General features: G+C 35.6%; 1 protein-coding gene across 1 annotated transcript; it reads right to left on the minus strand.

Moving 5' to 3' along the window:
• Window positions 1–2438: 2438 nt before the first annotated feature.
• Window positions 2439–7227, minus strand: LOC115433189 (LIM/homeobox protein Lhx1-like). Its single transcript, XM_030154466.1, has 5 exons — window positions 6715–7227; window positions 5717–5937; window positions 5212–5486; window positions 4576–4732; window positions 2439–3637 (listed from the first exon to the last, which is right to left on the minus strand). The coding sequence occupies exons 1-5, from the start codon at window positions 6882–6884 to the stop codon at window positions 3261–3263; spliced, it is 1200 nt and encodes a 399-aa protein (XP_030010326.1). The 5' UTR covers window positions 6885–7227; the 3' UTR covers window positions 2439–3260.
• Window positions 7228–17271: the final 10044 nt, after the last annotated feature.

The raw sequence follows: 17271 nt of genomic DNA on the forward strand, positions 1-17271 counted from the left end.
CAACTGTAATATTTACCTTCATTTATTTACATTAATATGGAAATCTGGGTTTGTAGGTTGAGGTGTATGATTCTATTGAAAGACTGGGATGCAAACTAGTGTCACATGTCCTCTTTACATCTCTTCTGTAAGACATTTTTCCCACACTGATGGGGCAGTCCTTTATTGAAATAATTTAATTAGTGTTTTTAAACATGTAATCTTTTTTAATATGAAATATTAAGAGTAAAATTTTGTCAAAATATTTCAGAGATTTTCACTCAAATAGTTGCATAATCATTATTATAAATTACAAATACCTTGTTTAGCATGTGGTTTGTCAAATTCTATAATCACTATCAGCTAGATTTAAATAGATTTATTGGCCTCATATTTGACTTGCAAATCTCTCTCTTAATCGAGGCATTTTGTTCAGATAAACAAGGATTAGTTTGATTACCAGCATGGCATTATCTCCTGACACAAAACATCTAAACATCAGAGGCTACCATTTATAAAATAAAACATAGGCCAAATAAAACATTACAAGCATCACTTTGACATGAGTCTGAAAAGCAAAAATGAGATTGAGAATGATTCCATGTGCTGTTTTTAATCCCAGGGATCAGTTATTTGTGGCTAATTGAAATATTTCACTGTAAAGAGAAAGAAAAGAATGATTCCTACGCTACAGTGAAAAGAGAATCTGGTGTCACTTTTGTTAGTGTTTGTGACCGAAGTGGAAAAATTCTTGGAAATATTGTATTTTTCTTTCCTCTGAAGTCAAGTTTAATTCTGATTTTTTATTTAGGTCAGAATTTTAGAATTACTCTACTTTAAATTCAACAACCAACTCCAATGTGTCAAGGACACTGCGCTAGAAGTGGGCTTGAGCTAATTTTAGTTATTAAATTAAGAGATGAGTGGCATCGACACTGGATGATATTGAGATGAGGGCCATACATGACGGAAAACATTAAAAATATGTGATCAACTTTTTAAAAATCTCTGAAAAACCTATTTTAAGCCGATTTTCCAGGCAGAACTGAGGTCTAGGCTCTAATTATACTTCCGCAAAGTGTTTTTCAACCAAAGCAGAATATCTTGACGAAGGCCAATATGAAAACATTCTATTACATTACAGATCCCTGTGTTGTATATTTTGTGGGTTTTGATCCTGCTGTCACCGTATCTCTGTTTCACTGATCTGAGTCATTAACCTCAGGCTGTTTTATTCAGCTTCATATGTATCTCGTTCATATCTCCTGACTCAGAAACCTTCACACTTTCATTAAACACACACAAAAACACACATCCATGCAGACAAACACCTTCACAGAATATGATGTGCATTGATAGATCTGTGATTTCACCATATCCCGCCTCTAAATCTTTAGATGTGACATTAGATATCATTTATTTTGCTTGGTTTTGGTGAATATAAACCTGAACTGGTTCCAAAACGTTAAAAAAGGAAAAAAACACATTTACCTTTACTGGCCCTAATGAAATTGAAGTGTATGTAATTTGTATGTTTTTTTTTTGTTTGTTTGTTTTTTTTGACAGACTCTCAATGTATTAACCTTCAAAGATCTAAATATCCATTGGTGACCAAAAGCATCTACTGATGTAAATGCAGCATAACCTTTGAACCATTAATGCCATCAATATAGTTAAAGATTTCAGGTAAAATGCAGTTTCTCAGCTTTTCGTTGCCATTAGGTATGACCCATTTGGACATTCAGAGGCTCCATAGTAAAGTACAAAATCTTCTGCAATATTGATTATTCAATACAACCATGTATACTGATAAATGGTACTGGTATATGCTCAGTTTCATGTTGTGTTAATGAAATATTTAAATGAAAAAGTCACTTTTTGAATTTACTCAACAAACATCTAAATGATCAGTAAATTACACATAGGAAAATACATGATTTTCACTGAAAAATGGCAAATGTAGAGGAGTCCTTTTAAGCGTCATTTTGTCTCATGATTAAAATTAATATGTGTGTGTATACTTTTTTAAAGCTAAATATATGGGTTTTAAGTCTGTAAATACAAGATGAAGGAACAGGCGCTGTGTAAATTGCGGTATTATGAGGACTACGCTTCTGTCTTTTTCCAGAAAGACACTGTCACACTTTTTTTTTTCCTTTTAGGAAATGATAAAGATTAAAAGCACTTATATTATTATACTAATATAAATAAGTATTTCCAATGTGATTTACAAATAAAAGTGGTGTTACAGTGATTATAGTGGTTAGGTAAAACCTGCAACTGTTGATATTATGTATTGTTGTATAAATTATTTGACATAGTGGAGTGAAAAATCAAAACAGAGGTTAAAGGAGAACCAAACCCATGAAAAACCAATATTTCCCACAACTGAATGTACAGAGAACATTTGCTAGAACAATTTATTAGAATTCTCTGTTTTTAATGAGGACATTATACAAACTAGCACAGTGAGTGACCACATAAATAGAACAGCTACAAAAGTTTGGTTTGTTTGCATTACATGGTCCGTCCGTATGAATCAAGAGGTTTCACACAATACTGATATTCAGACCCCTGAATACTGGAGCTTTAAGTAAACAGTTGACTGCTCTGTACAATTGTTCATTATTTCAATAAGGTAGGACTCACCTCAAAGTCACATCATTTTCTGTTACATATAAAATGTTTGTTTTGATTTTATTTTGAAGGCAAACCTGTGTTGGCAATTAAAAAATGAATAAATAAAAAAAAACTAAGGAGATGTCTGACAAACAGAATTGACAAAGCAATGTTTACTGTGTCCTGAGAGAGGTTTGGTCAGATGTATTAAATGTCACAATCATAATTTGTTGAAATTAATTGTAAAACATTGTACTTGACAACATGCATGTTGTATTTCATCAGGATAAAAGATAATAAAAAAAATGCTAACATGCACTTCACATTGACATTTTTAGAGACAATTATAAATATGATGGGGCTGAAAAGACATTTTGTTCAGCCGACAGCTGTATTTATTTATTGCTCAATAAATCATTGTTAATATATTAATGAGTCAAATTTCCATGGATTATTTAAAAGTATGTATTGATTGACCAGTCGATGAACAATTATACTGACATACAAATATAGAGATTTATATAAATAGTTAAATAGGGCCCAACAGAAGAGCAAATAAATACATAAATAAATAAATAAATAAATAAATAAATAAATGTACTTTTGACAAACAAATAAAAGCATTATTTTGACTTGAGCTTTGTGTGCCTTCTGGGTGAGTGTTACCACACAGTGCCTTCGCTCAGTTCTGAGGAGGGTTGTGAGAGCTGGTTGGTGTATCCGTTGTCACTGAGGGCCACAGTGGTGAACGGTGTGCTGGGTCCACACATCTCACTGGAGATGCTGTGCATTGAGCCCGGTCCATTGGGCTCTGGGCTCGGTGAGTCCGCAGGGTGGTGAGACATTGTGTCAGAGAAACACTGCACCTCTGTGGGACAGTGGTGTCCGGGATGGTGGTGGTCTAGGGCCCCTAAAGGAGTGCCAGCGGGGACAGAGGAAGGCACGAAGCCCAAGTCTGCTGGAGTCTGAGCCTGGGATGGTGGTGGCCCTTGGAAGTACTCATAATTCCCTCCTGAGCCGTAGTATTCACCAGGATAATCTGCAAGTATAAACATCTGAATTAGGCCAAGAAGATGAATTGGGTTTTACGTGAATTCTATAAATAAATGGTTCATTTTTAGGGAAAAGAACAATATGAAGACTTAGACTTTGTCATTTTATATTTTACACCAAAAATGAAATTTCGATGCAGTTTGCTCAGCAGGCAGTAGCAGTAATTTCAAACAGGCACTATATAAACAGGATAATATTTACAAGATAGAATAAATATGCATATCTATAAAAACTATGGAATATGGAAAAAAGAATAAATATGTTTATAAAAAACTATAGAACGTAGAATAAATATGCATATAAAAAACTATAGAATATAGAATAAATATGCATATAGAAAACTATAGAATATAGAATAAATATGTTTATAAAAAACTGTAGAATGTAGAATAAATATGCATATAAAAAAACTATAGAATATAGAATAAATATGTTTATAAAAAAAACTATAGAATATAGAATAAATATGCATATAGAAAACTATAGAATATAGAATAAATATGTTTATAAAAAACTGTAGAATGTAGAATAAATATGCATATAAAAAAAACTATAGAATATAGAATAAATATGTTTATAAAAAAAACTATAGAATATAGAATAAATATGTAAATAAAAAAACATAGAATATAGATAAAAAAGAGAATATAGAATAAATATGCATATAGAAAACTATAGAATATAGAATAAATATGTTTATAAAAAACTATAGAATGTAGAATAAATATGCATATAAAAAACTATAGAATATAGAATAAATAAGCATATAGAAAACTATAGAATACAGAAGTAGAAAAAAAAAAATGCATGTAGAAAATAAAAGAACATTGTGTGAGTATAAAGACTGTGGTTCTCATGTCCTGAATACTGAATGCATGGCACCCTTAAGACTCCCTAATGCAGACTGTAAACACCACTGCCCACCTCCGTAGTATGAGAAGTGTCCGAGCTCCCCTGGTTCCAGTCTCTCACCCAACGCCCTCATCCTCCTCGGCCCACGGAAAAACACGTGTCTCCGTGCGCCCAGGGAGCTCAGCTGCTTCATGCGTCTCTCCTTGGACCTACGGTTCTGGAACCAAACCTATGGACAAAAAAAACAAAACAAAAAACAAAACAAAAAAAAACTGCATCAACAGCAATGCACACACAAGCAACCTAAAAGTTAAATACACACGTACAATTTCAAAGACAATAATGATGAAAATTACTGAATTTGTTTTGTCAGTTCTACAGGATGTTTATGAAGTTTACAAACGGACTTTTAAGGATTTTCAGAATAAATCCATGAATTTAGTATGAATAGTTTGGAAGTCCAACTAGAAGGAATAAACTTTATGGATCAGTGTTGTAAGGCCTTATAAAACACAGACCAGTGGCCATCAACTACAGTTTATTTAATCCTCCATAAAGTCTATTTATATGTGAGAGTGTGCATCAGTAAACACTGAGGTGCATTTAAGTGTCATTTATGGGATACATTCCATTGATCATCCTAGAATTTATAAGAAGATAATTCAAAATAATAATAATTTTTTTTTTTTCTTTTTTTTTTTTTTGTACCTGGATCACCCTCATGCTCAGGCCAGTCTCCCGTGACAGCTGTTCTCGGATGTGTCTGGTGGGTTTCGGTGTGGCTGCGAATGCTGCCTTCAGGGTCTCGAGCTGCTTGGCTTTTATGGTGGTCCGAGGGCCCCGTCTTTTTCCGACGGCGCTCTGCTCGTCGTTCTCGTTGTTGCACACTTCTTTATCAGATAAATGGCCCGTTTCGGAGTCCTTCCCGTCATCCTGCGGGTCTTGAGAGTCTGGGGACAAACTTGGGTCGCTGCACGTCGTGACTGTCACGAGAGAAACATTTGCACGTTAGATACTGATATTTTAACCACGACAAACCAGATTTACGCATATAACGACAAATTCCATTAAGGACATTAACTTAAAAATACATAATAAAAAAAAAAACAAAAAACAAAAAAAACACCACAATAATAATAATAATAATAATAATAATAATAATAATAATAATAATAATAATAATAATAATTCATATATTCACATATAAAATCACCTGAAAGGAGGATTGTGTCTTTCCCATTGTTATTTTGGTAGTCCTCTTTACAAACAAACTTGAATTCGTCCAGTATGTACAGTTCCTCTCCGGTCGACAGTTGTTTGTTACACATCATGCAGGTAAAACAGTTCAGGTGAAACACTTTGCTCTTGGCTCTGCGGACAAGATCACTGGGTAAAATTCCTTGGGCGCATCCTCCACATTTAGTCCCAAATCTCCTGTTCAATAGGAAAAGCAACAGCTTTCACTATAGAGTCATATCATGGACTAACACACAACATAAATACACCTGATCAGCTTTTAGTTAACTTATATAATTATATTAAAACAAACTGAGATTAAACACAATATCACATGTGGCTGAATAAGGCCTATTCTGCATCATGTAGCCTGCTCTAAAATTTCACAGAAACTGAAAATTCATTAGGAATGAATGGATTCATTAATTAATACAAATAGGAAATAGAACTGCACCAAACACACTCAAAGCAAACATGTATAATCAGATTTTGGTGCATTATAATGACTTGATTTTTGCTTCAAGTGTCTGTCTCAGTCAAGTGCATTCCTATATAAAAATGTTTTGGACATTTTCAGGCTGGTTTTACCATATGTATACAACTATAGAATTATTATTATTATTATTATTATTATTATTATTATTATTATTATTATTATTATTATTATTATTATTATTATTATTATTAAATTTATTTATTTTCATTTGTGCCAGAAATCATAGCCTATAGGTAACAGTTCACAATGTAAACAAATTTTTGTGATTCCTTTTTGCGAAATTAATTTAATATAATGTATCAAATTTTGGTGTCTCATTCATACTAGAAAAGTCCAAGTATTTTTGTTGCCATTAACAACATAATTTCACAATTACTGGTCAAATACTGGATGAAAATTAAATAAATCAACAAAAAAAAGACATTAACAATTTTTTTCCCGGTAACAAATGGTAACCTTCAGAACATTTGAATACTTACCTAAAGAAATCATTCTTACAATATAGTCTCCCCTCTCGTGAGAAACACTTTTCTGTCAAACTACACTTGCATTCACAGCAGCGGACACACTTGATGTGCCATGGTCTGTCCAAAACTTTCAGCAAAAACCTATCAAGAATAGGCTTTTCACAGCTTTCACAGTGAAGCATTTCTGACTTATTTCCAGCCCAGTGTGTGGACTTTATGGCCTATATGGTGTTTGTCTGACCAAGATATTTTGGTCTCCGACGTATAGTCCCAGAAACCTCTGCGTTCTTTGGTGCGTTCCAGGAAATCCAGTGCGTCCAAATCAATCTAAATCAGCTGATTATAACAAGATCCGTTAGTTTAGATGTTGCTCTTCTGCTCCAGGACCACAATCCAGATTTGACAAGAAGCTCCTGTTGAAAAAACTGTCAGACAACATTTCTGAAGCCAAATTATAAAGTGGAGAACACAGCGGCCCCATTAAGATGATCCGAAGTGTGCGTATGTTGGGGTAAGCGCAGAAAAATACAGCCCACCCATTAGTAATATCAGCTCACGGCTGTGTCAAATATCCTGAGTGGTGTCTAAAGTAGAGAAAAATCATTACAAAATACAGTCAGAGCGCTCAGTCTTGTCATTCATGTTCCATTTTTTCCTGTGATGGGCTTTCGGTGTGAACGCAGCAGTGTAATGACCGCACCTCTTAACGCGCAGCCTATTGCCTATTAAGAAACCAGTGACGTCAGGCCCAGAAAAAAAAAAAAAAAAAAAAAAAAGGATGAGCATGTTTTCACTCCAACACTTGCAGCTTTACAAAAGGTAAAAACACAGAAAAGAAATGCATTAGATGAAAAATTAAGAGACAAAATCAAAAACATGTTGAGTGCTATAATGTGGTGCGTAACGGAAACAAACAACCAGATGAAACTAATCCTAACTGGTCATTGGATGCGAATGTCATCACTTTATTGTATCTTTTTCTTCTTTTTCTCAACAGACTTTTAAAAATCCCACTCATAATTGTGTTAGTTTAATTTATTTTTTTGTACAGGATCGGCTCATTTTTGGAAACAGTCACAAAATACAGGTTATGAGACACTTATGAGAGTCCTCCAACATCAGAATGAATTTATTTTTCACTGTCTCATTTAACAAACAAACAAACAAACAAACAAAAAACACACATATTGGAGGGCTACACTTGTAATATGTAGAAACACAGCTTCCACAGCACACAGTAAATAAGGAATGAACACAATAAATACATCTATCAAAACAGACGAATGTACAAAAACATTGAAAATCTATACTGTATGTGAATCCATTAAAGGTGTGTTTTACGGTTGGAAAAAAACAGCTGTTACCAACCCAATCCAATTCTTTCTGGTGCGCAAAACAAGTGTCCCCATACAGAGCCTCTGTGATATTATCACTGATATTCTCTGATGTAGTGGGGAAATTTGCTCCAGACAACATGAAACCACTACTAGTTTATTTCACTGCACTGATATTTAATTTATTTTTATTGCTGTATAAGTAAGCGTTTGTATTTTCTCCAACCTCCGGACCTCCCTGCAGAAAATACACGCACGGATCCAAACTCTGATCTGATTGTTTCAAACTAGAATCAACCCCCTTTTTTTTTTTTTTTTTTTTTTTTTTTTTGAATATGCTGAAAGTATGTTTTATTTGTTGAAGAGTACGAACAAAATCTTCATTGAATCGTTATAGATTTTTTTTTTTTTTTTTTAAATATGACATAAAACAGCTGCTCATTGGTACATTTTTATGATTTGTTCCTCAGACGCGCAAAGCAGACAAGGTGTGATTTCCACTAACCTTATCAAACCACTTAACCCTTTCATGCATAGTGTTCACCCCAGTGGACAGTCATTCTCCGGCTGTTCTCTTGTTTACTCATGGGTTTTGTTGTTTTAGTTCCACATCAGCCAAAACAGTGAACGCTGGTGCATCATCCCAAACACTGCAATTCCTACCATTATCGTAACTTTGCTGTTCTTCATAAACCGGATCTGCTGTAACATGTTTGAGTGTAAATCAATTGCTAATTGTTCTTAGGCTGTAATTAATAGTTTTCTTAAACTTTTTTTTTTTTTTTCCCATGAAGTGAGTAACAACTGTATTACACTGCAAAAATGGAAATCTTACCAAGTGTATTTTTCTCATTTCTAGTCAAAATATCTCATTACACTTAAAATAAGACATAGTCACCTAAAGAGGAACTTTTCAGTGAGATATAAGAACTTATTTTTAGACAATAGACCTTGAAAATCTTATTTCATAAAAAACTTACCAAGATAATTTTCACTTGTTCCATTGGCAGATTTTTTATTTTTTTTATTTTTTTATTTTTTTTCTGAATTCAAGAATTTTTTTGCTTAATTCAAGCAAAAAAAAATCTGCCAATAGAACAAATGAAAATTATTTTGGTAAGATTTCTTGAAATAAGATTTTCAAGATTCACAGGCAGAATAATTGAATGCTGCTTCACTTTGTTTGGAATTAAGCAAAAAAAAAAAAGCAAAAGCAAAATTTTTTTGCTAGAATTCAAGCAAAAAAAATCTGTCAATGGAACAAGTGAAAATTATCTTGGTAAGTTTTTATGAAATTAGATTTTCAAGATCTATTGTCTAAAAATAAGTTCTTAAATCTCACTGAAAAGTTCTTCTTTAGGTGATTATGTCTTATTTTAAGTATGATGAGATATTTTGACTAGAAATGAGGAAAAAATACACTTGGTAAAATTTTGATTTTTGCAGTGTAGAGTATGTCAAAATATGAGTAAACATCAGATTATCAGCATTAAAAATGTTTTTATTTCATAGTTTTCACACAGTCCATCACTTTCTGATAATAGGTTTTAAATACATGTCTTTGCTTCAAAAATTAAACTCACAGTGTCCAGCGGAGTGGACATTTTTGGAACTCCATGAAAAATAGGTTCATTTAAAAATAAAAAAAAATCAATCACATTGTTTCTTTCAAACCTAAAAAGGAATAAAAACACTCAAGACAAAAATCTTGACAAAGTTTCTCATAATTCACACATGAAAGGGTTCATTTATCCTAAAATATTTTGCTCTTCTTGTGTGTCCAACATCAGAATATGTCACACTGCATGTGACTCCATGTACAATTCACCTCTGGCCCCACAGACTTGATAGAAGACTCTAATAATTTGACCTCTCTTCCATCTCACCTACTTCTCAGACCTCATTTTAGACCTCTCAGTGTAACAGTTGTCAATGAAAAGACCAAAGAGGAATGCAATTATCTCCATGACGCGGACTGTGAGTGCTGAGGATAAGCGACTCCTTCTGGGTTTTCTACATGAGAGGTGTTGATTGGAAGTCTGGCCCAGTAAGCTGGCCCCCAGCACCACTCCAACACACAAGAGGTCTCTGTGCAGCACTGGAATCTGGCAGGGTGCGCACTGTTTGTTTTGGAATGGAAAAAAAAAAAGCGTGTCATTAGTGTTTGTTAATTGCAGCTAATTGGCCTTAACGAGATGAACGGGCCACCCACTGGGACCAGTCATACAAATAATTTGTAGAAAACAAAATTAATTACTAGATGCTAATTAAAGTCAATTAAAGTTGATTAGATGTGGGGTGAGCAACTTTTAGGCGGCAAAACACCTGACACTAGTGCACAGAACCCTATATTTAATATTTTAAACCTCACACTACTACTATCCATCCTTTACCTGACATGGCAAATTCAGACAAGAAGTGTTGGACTTATACTATGCATTTCAGCTCCTTAGATCATCCGTTTAAGTCAGAGCCACCTTCTCTTAGCTTCAATTAATATTTAGGTTGTGTTGCAGAAGGGTGTTTCCACAGGCAGATCCAGGAAATTTTACATGGGGTGACAAATGGGAGGTGAGGTGTCTCAGCACAGTATATGGGAATCCCCATAAATATAGCATATAAATGGATTTAGCAAAAATACTTTCAATCTACTTAATGTCTTTCTTAATGTACAAAAGGAACAACACCAGTTTAAACAAAGCAAAAATGATGAAGCCAGTAAAGTAAGTAAAGAGTAAAAGTGAATTATTATAATAATTGACCCTAACATGTAGTGGAGTAGATAAATGAAACACTTTTTACCCTGCAGATCCACCCCTGGGTGCTTCTAATATGTTAGTTAAAATCAGTAGGGGAGAACGGGGTTGGCTGTCACAATTTTTACTCTTGTGTGAATATCTCCTGATCAACATATCTTACGATAGTCATTCCTACATTGCAGTAAAGCTTAAAGTCTTGGGTTGTAACAGGCATCCCTTTCATTATTTTAACTTGTTTTATCAGTGACTTATTAACCATCAAAGACATTCTGATACATTGTGACAACCAGCCCCATTGCAGGGTTGGATGTCCATATTATTTCAATGGGAAAATTGTTAAAAATGATGGCAACATTCAGAATTAAATTTACAAGTGAAATTTTTGTTTAAACATTATAAACAGGAAGGGACATAAACAGGACACATGAAACATCATATCCTTGAGGTTTTCATTAAAGCACCTGAGAAATCAGAATAGTACAGTGGGGTGAGCTGGAGTGGGCTGGGGTGGACTGGCCTCGGCAACTGGGTTGGGCTGGGGTGCACTGGGCTTGGCAACTAGGTTGGGGTGCACAATATTCACTAATGCAAGCTGGGGTGGGACGGTCTGTTGTGGTAGCTGGTGCAAATTCAGTCTCTGGAAAAACCTCTCTCCATATCCATTCAGAGGTTGTCACATGTGACAACCAAACCCCCTCAAAATGTGACAACCAGCCCCAAGTGGAACTTTTGGCTGGCAACAAAGCTAGCGACCATGCAGCAACTAGCTGGCTAGCAAATGACAACTAAAACTATAGCTTTCCCTTCATATTTTTTGATAATAACAGCATCTTTGTTAGAAACCTATTGTGTAAAAGCCTAGAAGAAAAAACAGTGAAGTACTTAACGTTTACAAAATGACATGAAAAATAGTCATATCCTCTCAGCTCAAGGTTAACCATCACACTCCAGCAAGAACGACAAACATTTAATCTGTTCCCAATTCTGATTATTTCGCTACCAATATTTTGTGACTGTGCCCCCTGTTGACTGAGATAATGATGAGTGTCACAACCAACCCTGTTCTCCCCTAACTTAGTTGGACAAAAGACAAACAAAAAGAAAAGAAAAGAAAACAGGTTTAATCCAAGTTCATATGTTCTAGGCAGAAATGTGACTCCTTTATATAAAAAACACAAACATTACTTGAGCCTGAATCCCCATCAGTGCAAATGGAAGACTGATCCATACTGATCACCTCTACGCTGACCTGCCAGGTCTTGTCATGGAAATTGTATCAATCATCCTTGTTTCTATCTAACACTTAGAGCTGATTTTACTGGCATCTTTACAGCAGTGCCATTAGTGCCACAGACTGAGTGAGAGTAATTCTCATAAACCACGTATTACAGTAAATCTCTCCAGAGAGGGAGGCTTATATTAAGCTAATGTAAAAACTCCTCTGCGTATAATCAAACTGTTATTGTAGATGGAAGGTAATCAATCCTACTGATCATAGGCCCTTGGTGTATCAATGCAAAATGCTATTAAACTCACTGTGGATTAGTTAAAGCTCCACTGAAACATTCAATTCATGTACCTGATCTGAGTGCTGGTGAATTGAAAGCAACATAGAGCGGTGGGGTTCAGATTGTTTGCATGAGTGAGTATAGGTGTGAAGCAGATCCTGCGAAGGAAGAGGAGGCGCACAGAAAGAGAAATCTACAATATATGAGGAAAGAGAGAGTGATCTGCCTGAGGGTAGTTCGGTGAGAGGGCCCCAGGGACCGAGTGCCCACAGCTCCGGTGACGATGGTGATTGATTCAGGCAGAATTCAGACACCCCAGACGCTGCAGCAAATTAAAAGGCTATTTTGTAAAGTTGTAAAGGAGCAGAATGGCAGAGGGGACAGAGGAGCAGCCCCTCCCCACCGCCTCTCTGTCACACTTCAGCTTCTGTTTGGCTTTTCGGTGTCATCAATCCCTCAGGGAGAAAAGCTATTACAAGCCTTTCACGCTCATTCATAGTAGATACACTGCTGATGCTGCTTGTGCACATATGGAGGTTTCATGTGTGTGGAAGGGGGTAAATATGGATCCATACACAACCCACTGTAAACCCATCAGCTTTAGAGGGGGACTGAATTTAATACATATAGTACTGTTGCCCTCTTATGGATACTTAGATTTAAATTATTTAACAAAATATGTGGTACTTCTGATACAAATTGTTAAAGAAATTTCCATATTGTTCACTCTGTATTTTAAAGGGTATCACTAGTTTTTCTGCATGAGCCATTTATTTATGTGAGTTCAAACATATAACAAAGTGATGCTGCATTATAGAATCTTATATACACAGTGAACCCATTTGCTGGTTTTGTAGCTCAAGTTTTATTGTCATTTATTGTTGACTGTTTTTTACTTTACGGTGATGCAAAGAAAAATAAGATTTCAAGAAAAAATTTGGTCTTCTTGGTTTTTTTTTTTTTTTTTGCATTGCCTTAAAAGTAACTGTTTCAACACTGTCTCTAAAGGAGAAAACCCAAAGTAAATCTAATGAGAGCAGAATATTTTGATTCACATTGCAAAGTTTGAACAAAGAAACAGAAAAGATCCAAGATTCAAAATATTTTTTAATATTTATCTAAGTTCGTAATTTCTTCAATTAATCACCAAGCCTCATTCCAAAACCAAAACATTTTTTGTTTCCAAACCAATTCCTTCTTTGTCCATTTATCTTACATGGTCAAAAATCTTTTTATTACACTCTTTTCTTAGATCTCGCTTCCATGCTCCTTTGTCTGTGTTGGAAACACGTCATTTTCCTTTATAATGAAATATTCTATGTTAACAGACCAATAAGCTAATATACAAATAAATTAGGGCTGTCAAAATTAACGCGTTAACGCAGATTAATCCACCTTCATGATTAATCTGATAAATAAAATTTAATGCAATTAAGCCATCTGCAGCGCAGAATGACTCTGAACGTGTCTGCCAACGCATTTCATGCAGTTTGTCCAAGTAGAGTTAGTGTCGATCATTGATCTGGTCGTGACAGGCAGCAGAACCAACCCATAAAATGGAAGACGCAAAACAGAGGGTGGGTCCTCAGGGTGGAAATATGAGGACAAAAAAAAAACAAGACGAAACAGTTGTTTCAAGTTGTTTTGTTTCAAGTTGTTTTGTTGAAACTGTCGAAGGTGTTTAATAAATACGTTAAGTGCATATATAGTCCTTTCTTTCTTGAGTCTGTTTGCTCATGCAAAATTAACGTAATTACTATAGATTAAAAATGAATGGTATTTAATCGTGATTAATCTAAATGAATCCACAGCAACCCTGTGATTAATCTGATTAAAAATCATAATCATTTGACAGCTCTAAAATAAATTAAATGACTTCTCTAACTATAAAAAGCAAATGAACAAAGGATGTAAACCACCTCTCTATCATTGCACTTCTGTCTTACACCATCTACAGAGTCAGTTAATACACATTAACAAGCAGATATTGACGAAAACTGTGAGTACAGCATAAGATTCTCATCTGACAAGAGAGAAAGTGATGTTTCCTCTCTTCGCTGCGCATCACTTTGTTTTTCTGAACATGATTTACTAATCATTTATCTTCAATTTGAATATAATTGACCTGGCTGACCTGAGGACGCAGTGTGTGTCCTGCGTGGAAGCGATGTGTGTGTGTGTGCAGAGGTGATAGAGAGACAGGCCACGCAGAGCCGCCTTCAGGCAGGATGAGTCACATGCCAGAGGTCAAACCAGTGTCAAGTGGGGAGTGAGGCCAGCTGAGCTGCCATGGCCCATGCATTGTACTCATCAGCAGCTGCTGTCAGTTACCAAGTGTTTGCAAGGGGAGGCTTGGTTGTCCGGGAGTGGGGTGTTGGCTGTGTTGACAGAAAAGAGTGTGCTTGTGTGTACATTTGGGGGAAGTGGAGAGATGGGGGATTGTTGGGGGGGGGGCATATGGAGCTTGGCTGAAGAGAAGGGCTCTTTTCTAAACAACACATGCTAAGTCTCTCACAAGCAGGCTACCAGCGACACATTTGACTTGTAATTCAAAGTAAAGTAAACAAAAACAAAACTTTTGTGCAAGCAAAGTGCATGTGCGTCCTAAAACAAATGTACATGACATTTTAGAATATTTCTATGAAGTCTGGAATCCTTAATTAAATTCCCTACATTCTAATTTGAACAGATCAACTGATTCTAACCCCATAACATAATTGCATATGTCAAGAGAGCAGTTTAGGCCTGGTTACATTTTTGTTTCCTGAAAAATCTGAAAAAAAAAGACTTAGACAATTATTTTAGGAAGGTGACAATATAGACATCGACCACTTTGTATAGAAACATTCAGCTTTCAGAGTCCAACAATTTTAACCATAGACCAAATGTTAATAAAGTACAGAACAGTTTGATGACATGAGCGTATACATTTTAACACTAGAACAGCCACACTTTGCTCTATAACAAAAATGGTCAAATGGGTCAAATTTACCCATGTAGCATTTCTAGTCCTCATAAATATCCTCTTGTCATTGTATTAAGTCATTTTCTTCACTAGGGAACAAATGTGTTAAATGTCATGTGTTTTGATTGTCTGGTATCATAATTAATAATCTTTAAAAACACTAACCACTTCACATAGACATCAGTCCAAATCACTCTAAAATGACAGTGACAATGGTTATTAGAAGGAAATATCTGCCCATTTGTTTGGTTCCTATTAATAAAATGCCTGGAATGCTTAAACACAGCTAAAAAATCAATGCATTTCTTTTAGGGCAAACTGGACCCAGTGGCTGTTACAGGTATTAGTTTGTGTATTTTTAATCTGAATTTATCTTGACTATATTTAACAATAGGGAACATAATGCATCACAGTTTTGGGTGGACAGCTATAACATGTCATGAAGATGCAGCTGCAGGTGTATTTAACCTGTTAGCAGTTCTTGTGTTAAAAAGTGAAGACATATTTGAAAAAAAAAAAAAAAAACCCACACATATTGCTATCCATTACCATTTCCTATGTGGCTTAGGTTTTCTTGGTCAGGGCTGATATGGTTCAGGCTGCAGTGCACTGGCTTGATTCTCAGACCTATAGATGGAGTATAATCAGGCCTATTGCAGCAGGGTCACGGCTCTTTCTGGAATGGTTTGACCGGCTTATAGCAGCTTATCACCTGCTCCCACACTGCCCAGCTTCTCCTCTGACAGAAAGGAGGGGGAGCACACTGTATGAATCGATCTCTACTCATACAGATATGTCCCGCTAAGAGGTCACCAAGACTGAGGAATATGTACATTGGTGAGTCAATGGGAAAATATTAGCCAAACAGCTTAACAGAGAGGGAGGAAGGGGGGACACAGACACACATGCATTAAAGGATAGATGTGTGCATGTGTCAGACATATCCCAGTCTGCTTCCCTCGGTACATCTGTCAGTCTCTGATCTCTGAGTTGTATGCAAGCAGGGTAGTCATAGATGCTACATTAGAATAAGAGTGGACTGCAGGAGAGCCGCAGACAGACTGTGTACTGATGCAGCCGCCCACACTTGTCTTTTCAGCTGGGCCTTCTCATGCTCACCCTTTCATTCCAGCAGCTCTCTGGGACTGGGACTGTCCCAATCCACTAAACAGATGGGCATCTCACAAAGGGCTCTGCTTCTTGGCAAGCTGGTGTCCTGCATGGCTGATTACACCTAAATACCAAACCCAGAATTGATACAGTGACTCATGTCACTTTGTACCACGGGGTTACAGGGAAGGCAATAAATAAATAAATAAATGAATAAATAAATAAATAAGAGAAAGAAAGCAGAAGAAACAAAAGCTGCAGGAGTAGTTCTGAGAGCCATTTCTTCATTAGTCGCTTTTCCTTTGGGTATCTGTGCAAAACTTTACTGATATTTACTAAATGTTGAAAAAACAGAAGTGCGTAATGTCGGTTTTTCCATTAAATCACAAATGCGATGGTGACGAGTGTAAATATTGTGTTGATTTACAGATACATTCATTATTATTATATATTACTCCTCTATCTCGCACTACATTAAAAAATAATAGGGTTTCCTGGTGTGTCCACACATACCATGACATGTTTCTTCTTCTTCTTCGCTTGTTGTAACATCTGTCAGCATCTGTTTTTTTGAAATCACCTGACTCTAGTTGCGAAAAAAGGTCTTTCCATTGCAGTTTTGCATGATTTACCATTTGCACTACGCCCAAAAAAAACATCTCTTGCCAGCGCAAAAACTTTTTATCAAAAAATGACACTTTTGGCGAAATTGTCATTTTTCCATTAGATACATTTTTATGCGCAAATTATATTTGAGCAATTTGAGGGTCAATGGAAAAGTGACCAGTGTTTCTATATATAACATTAAAGCTAAAAACATAAATCTTTATACTCAAGGCATTAAGTGACTGCAAGGAGGAATATACACAGACTAGCACATTAAGGTTTCTAGA

Source organism: Sphaeramia orbicularis, chromosome 14 (assembly GCF_902148855.1).
Source record: "Sphaeramia orbicularis chromosome 14, fSphaOr1.1, whole genome shotgun sequence".
In the NCBI taxonomy this organism is placed as follows: Eukaryota; Metazoa; Chordata; class Actinopteri; order Kurtiformes; family Apogonidae; genus Sphaeramia; species Sphaeramia orbicularis.

Excerpts from the sequence above, each read along its gene's own strand:
- LOC115433189 (XM_030154466.1), bottom strand. The coding sequence starts at position 6,884 with ATGCTTCACTGTGAAAGCTGTGAAAAGCCTATTCTTGATAGGTTTTTG. Across the intron at positions 4,733-5,211 it reads TGAGCATGAGGGTGATCCAG|GTTTGGTTCCAGAACCGTAG; the intron begins GTACAAAAAAAA and ends TTTTGTCCATAG. Across the intron at positions 3,638-4,575 it reads ACACTTCTCATACTACGGAG|ATTATCCTGGTGAATACTAC; the intron begins GTGGGCAGTGGT and ends TTATACTTGCAG.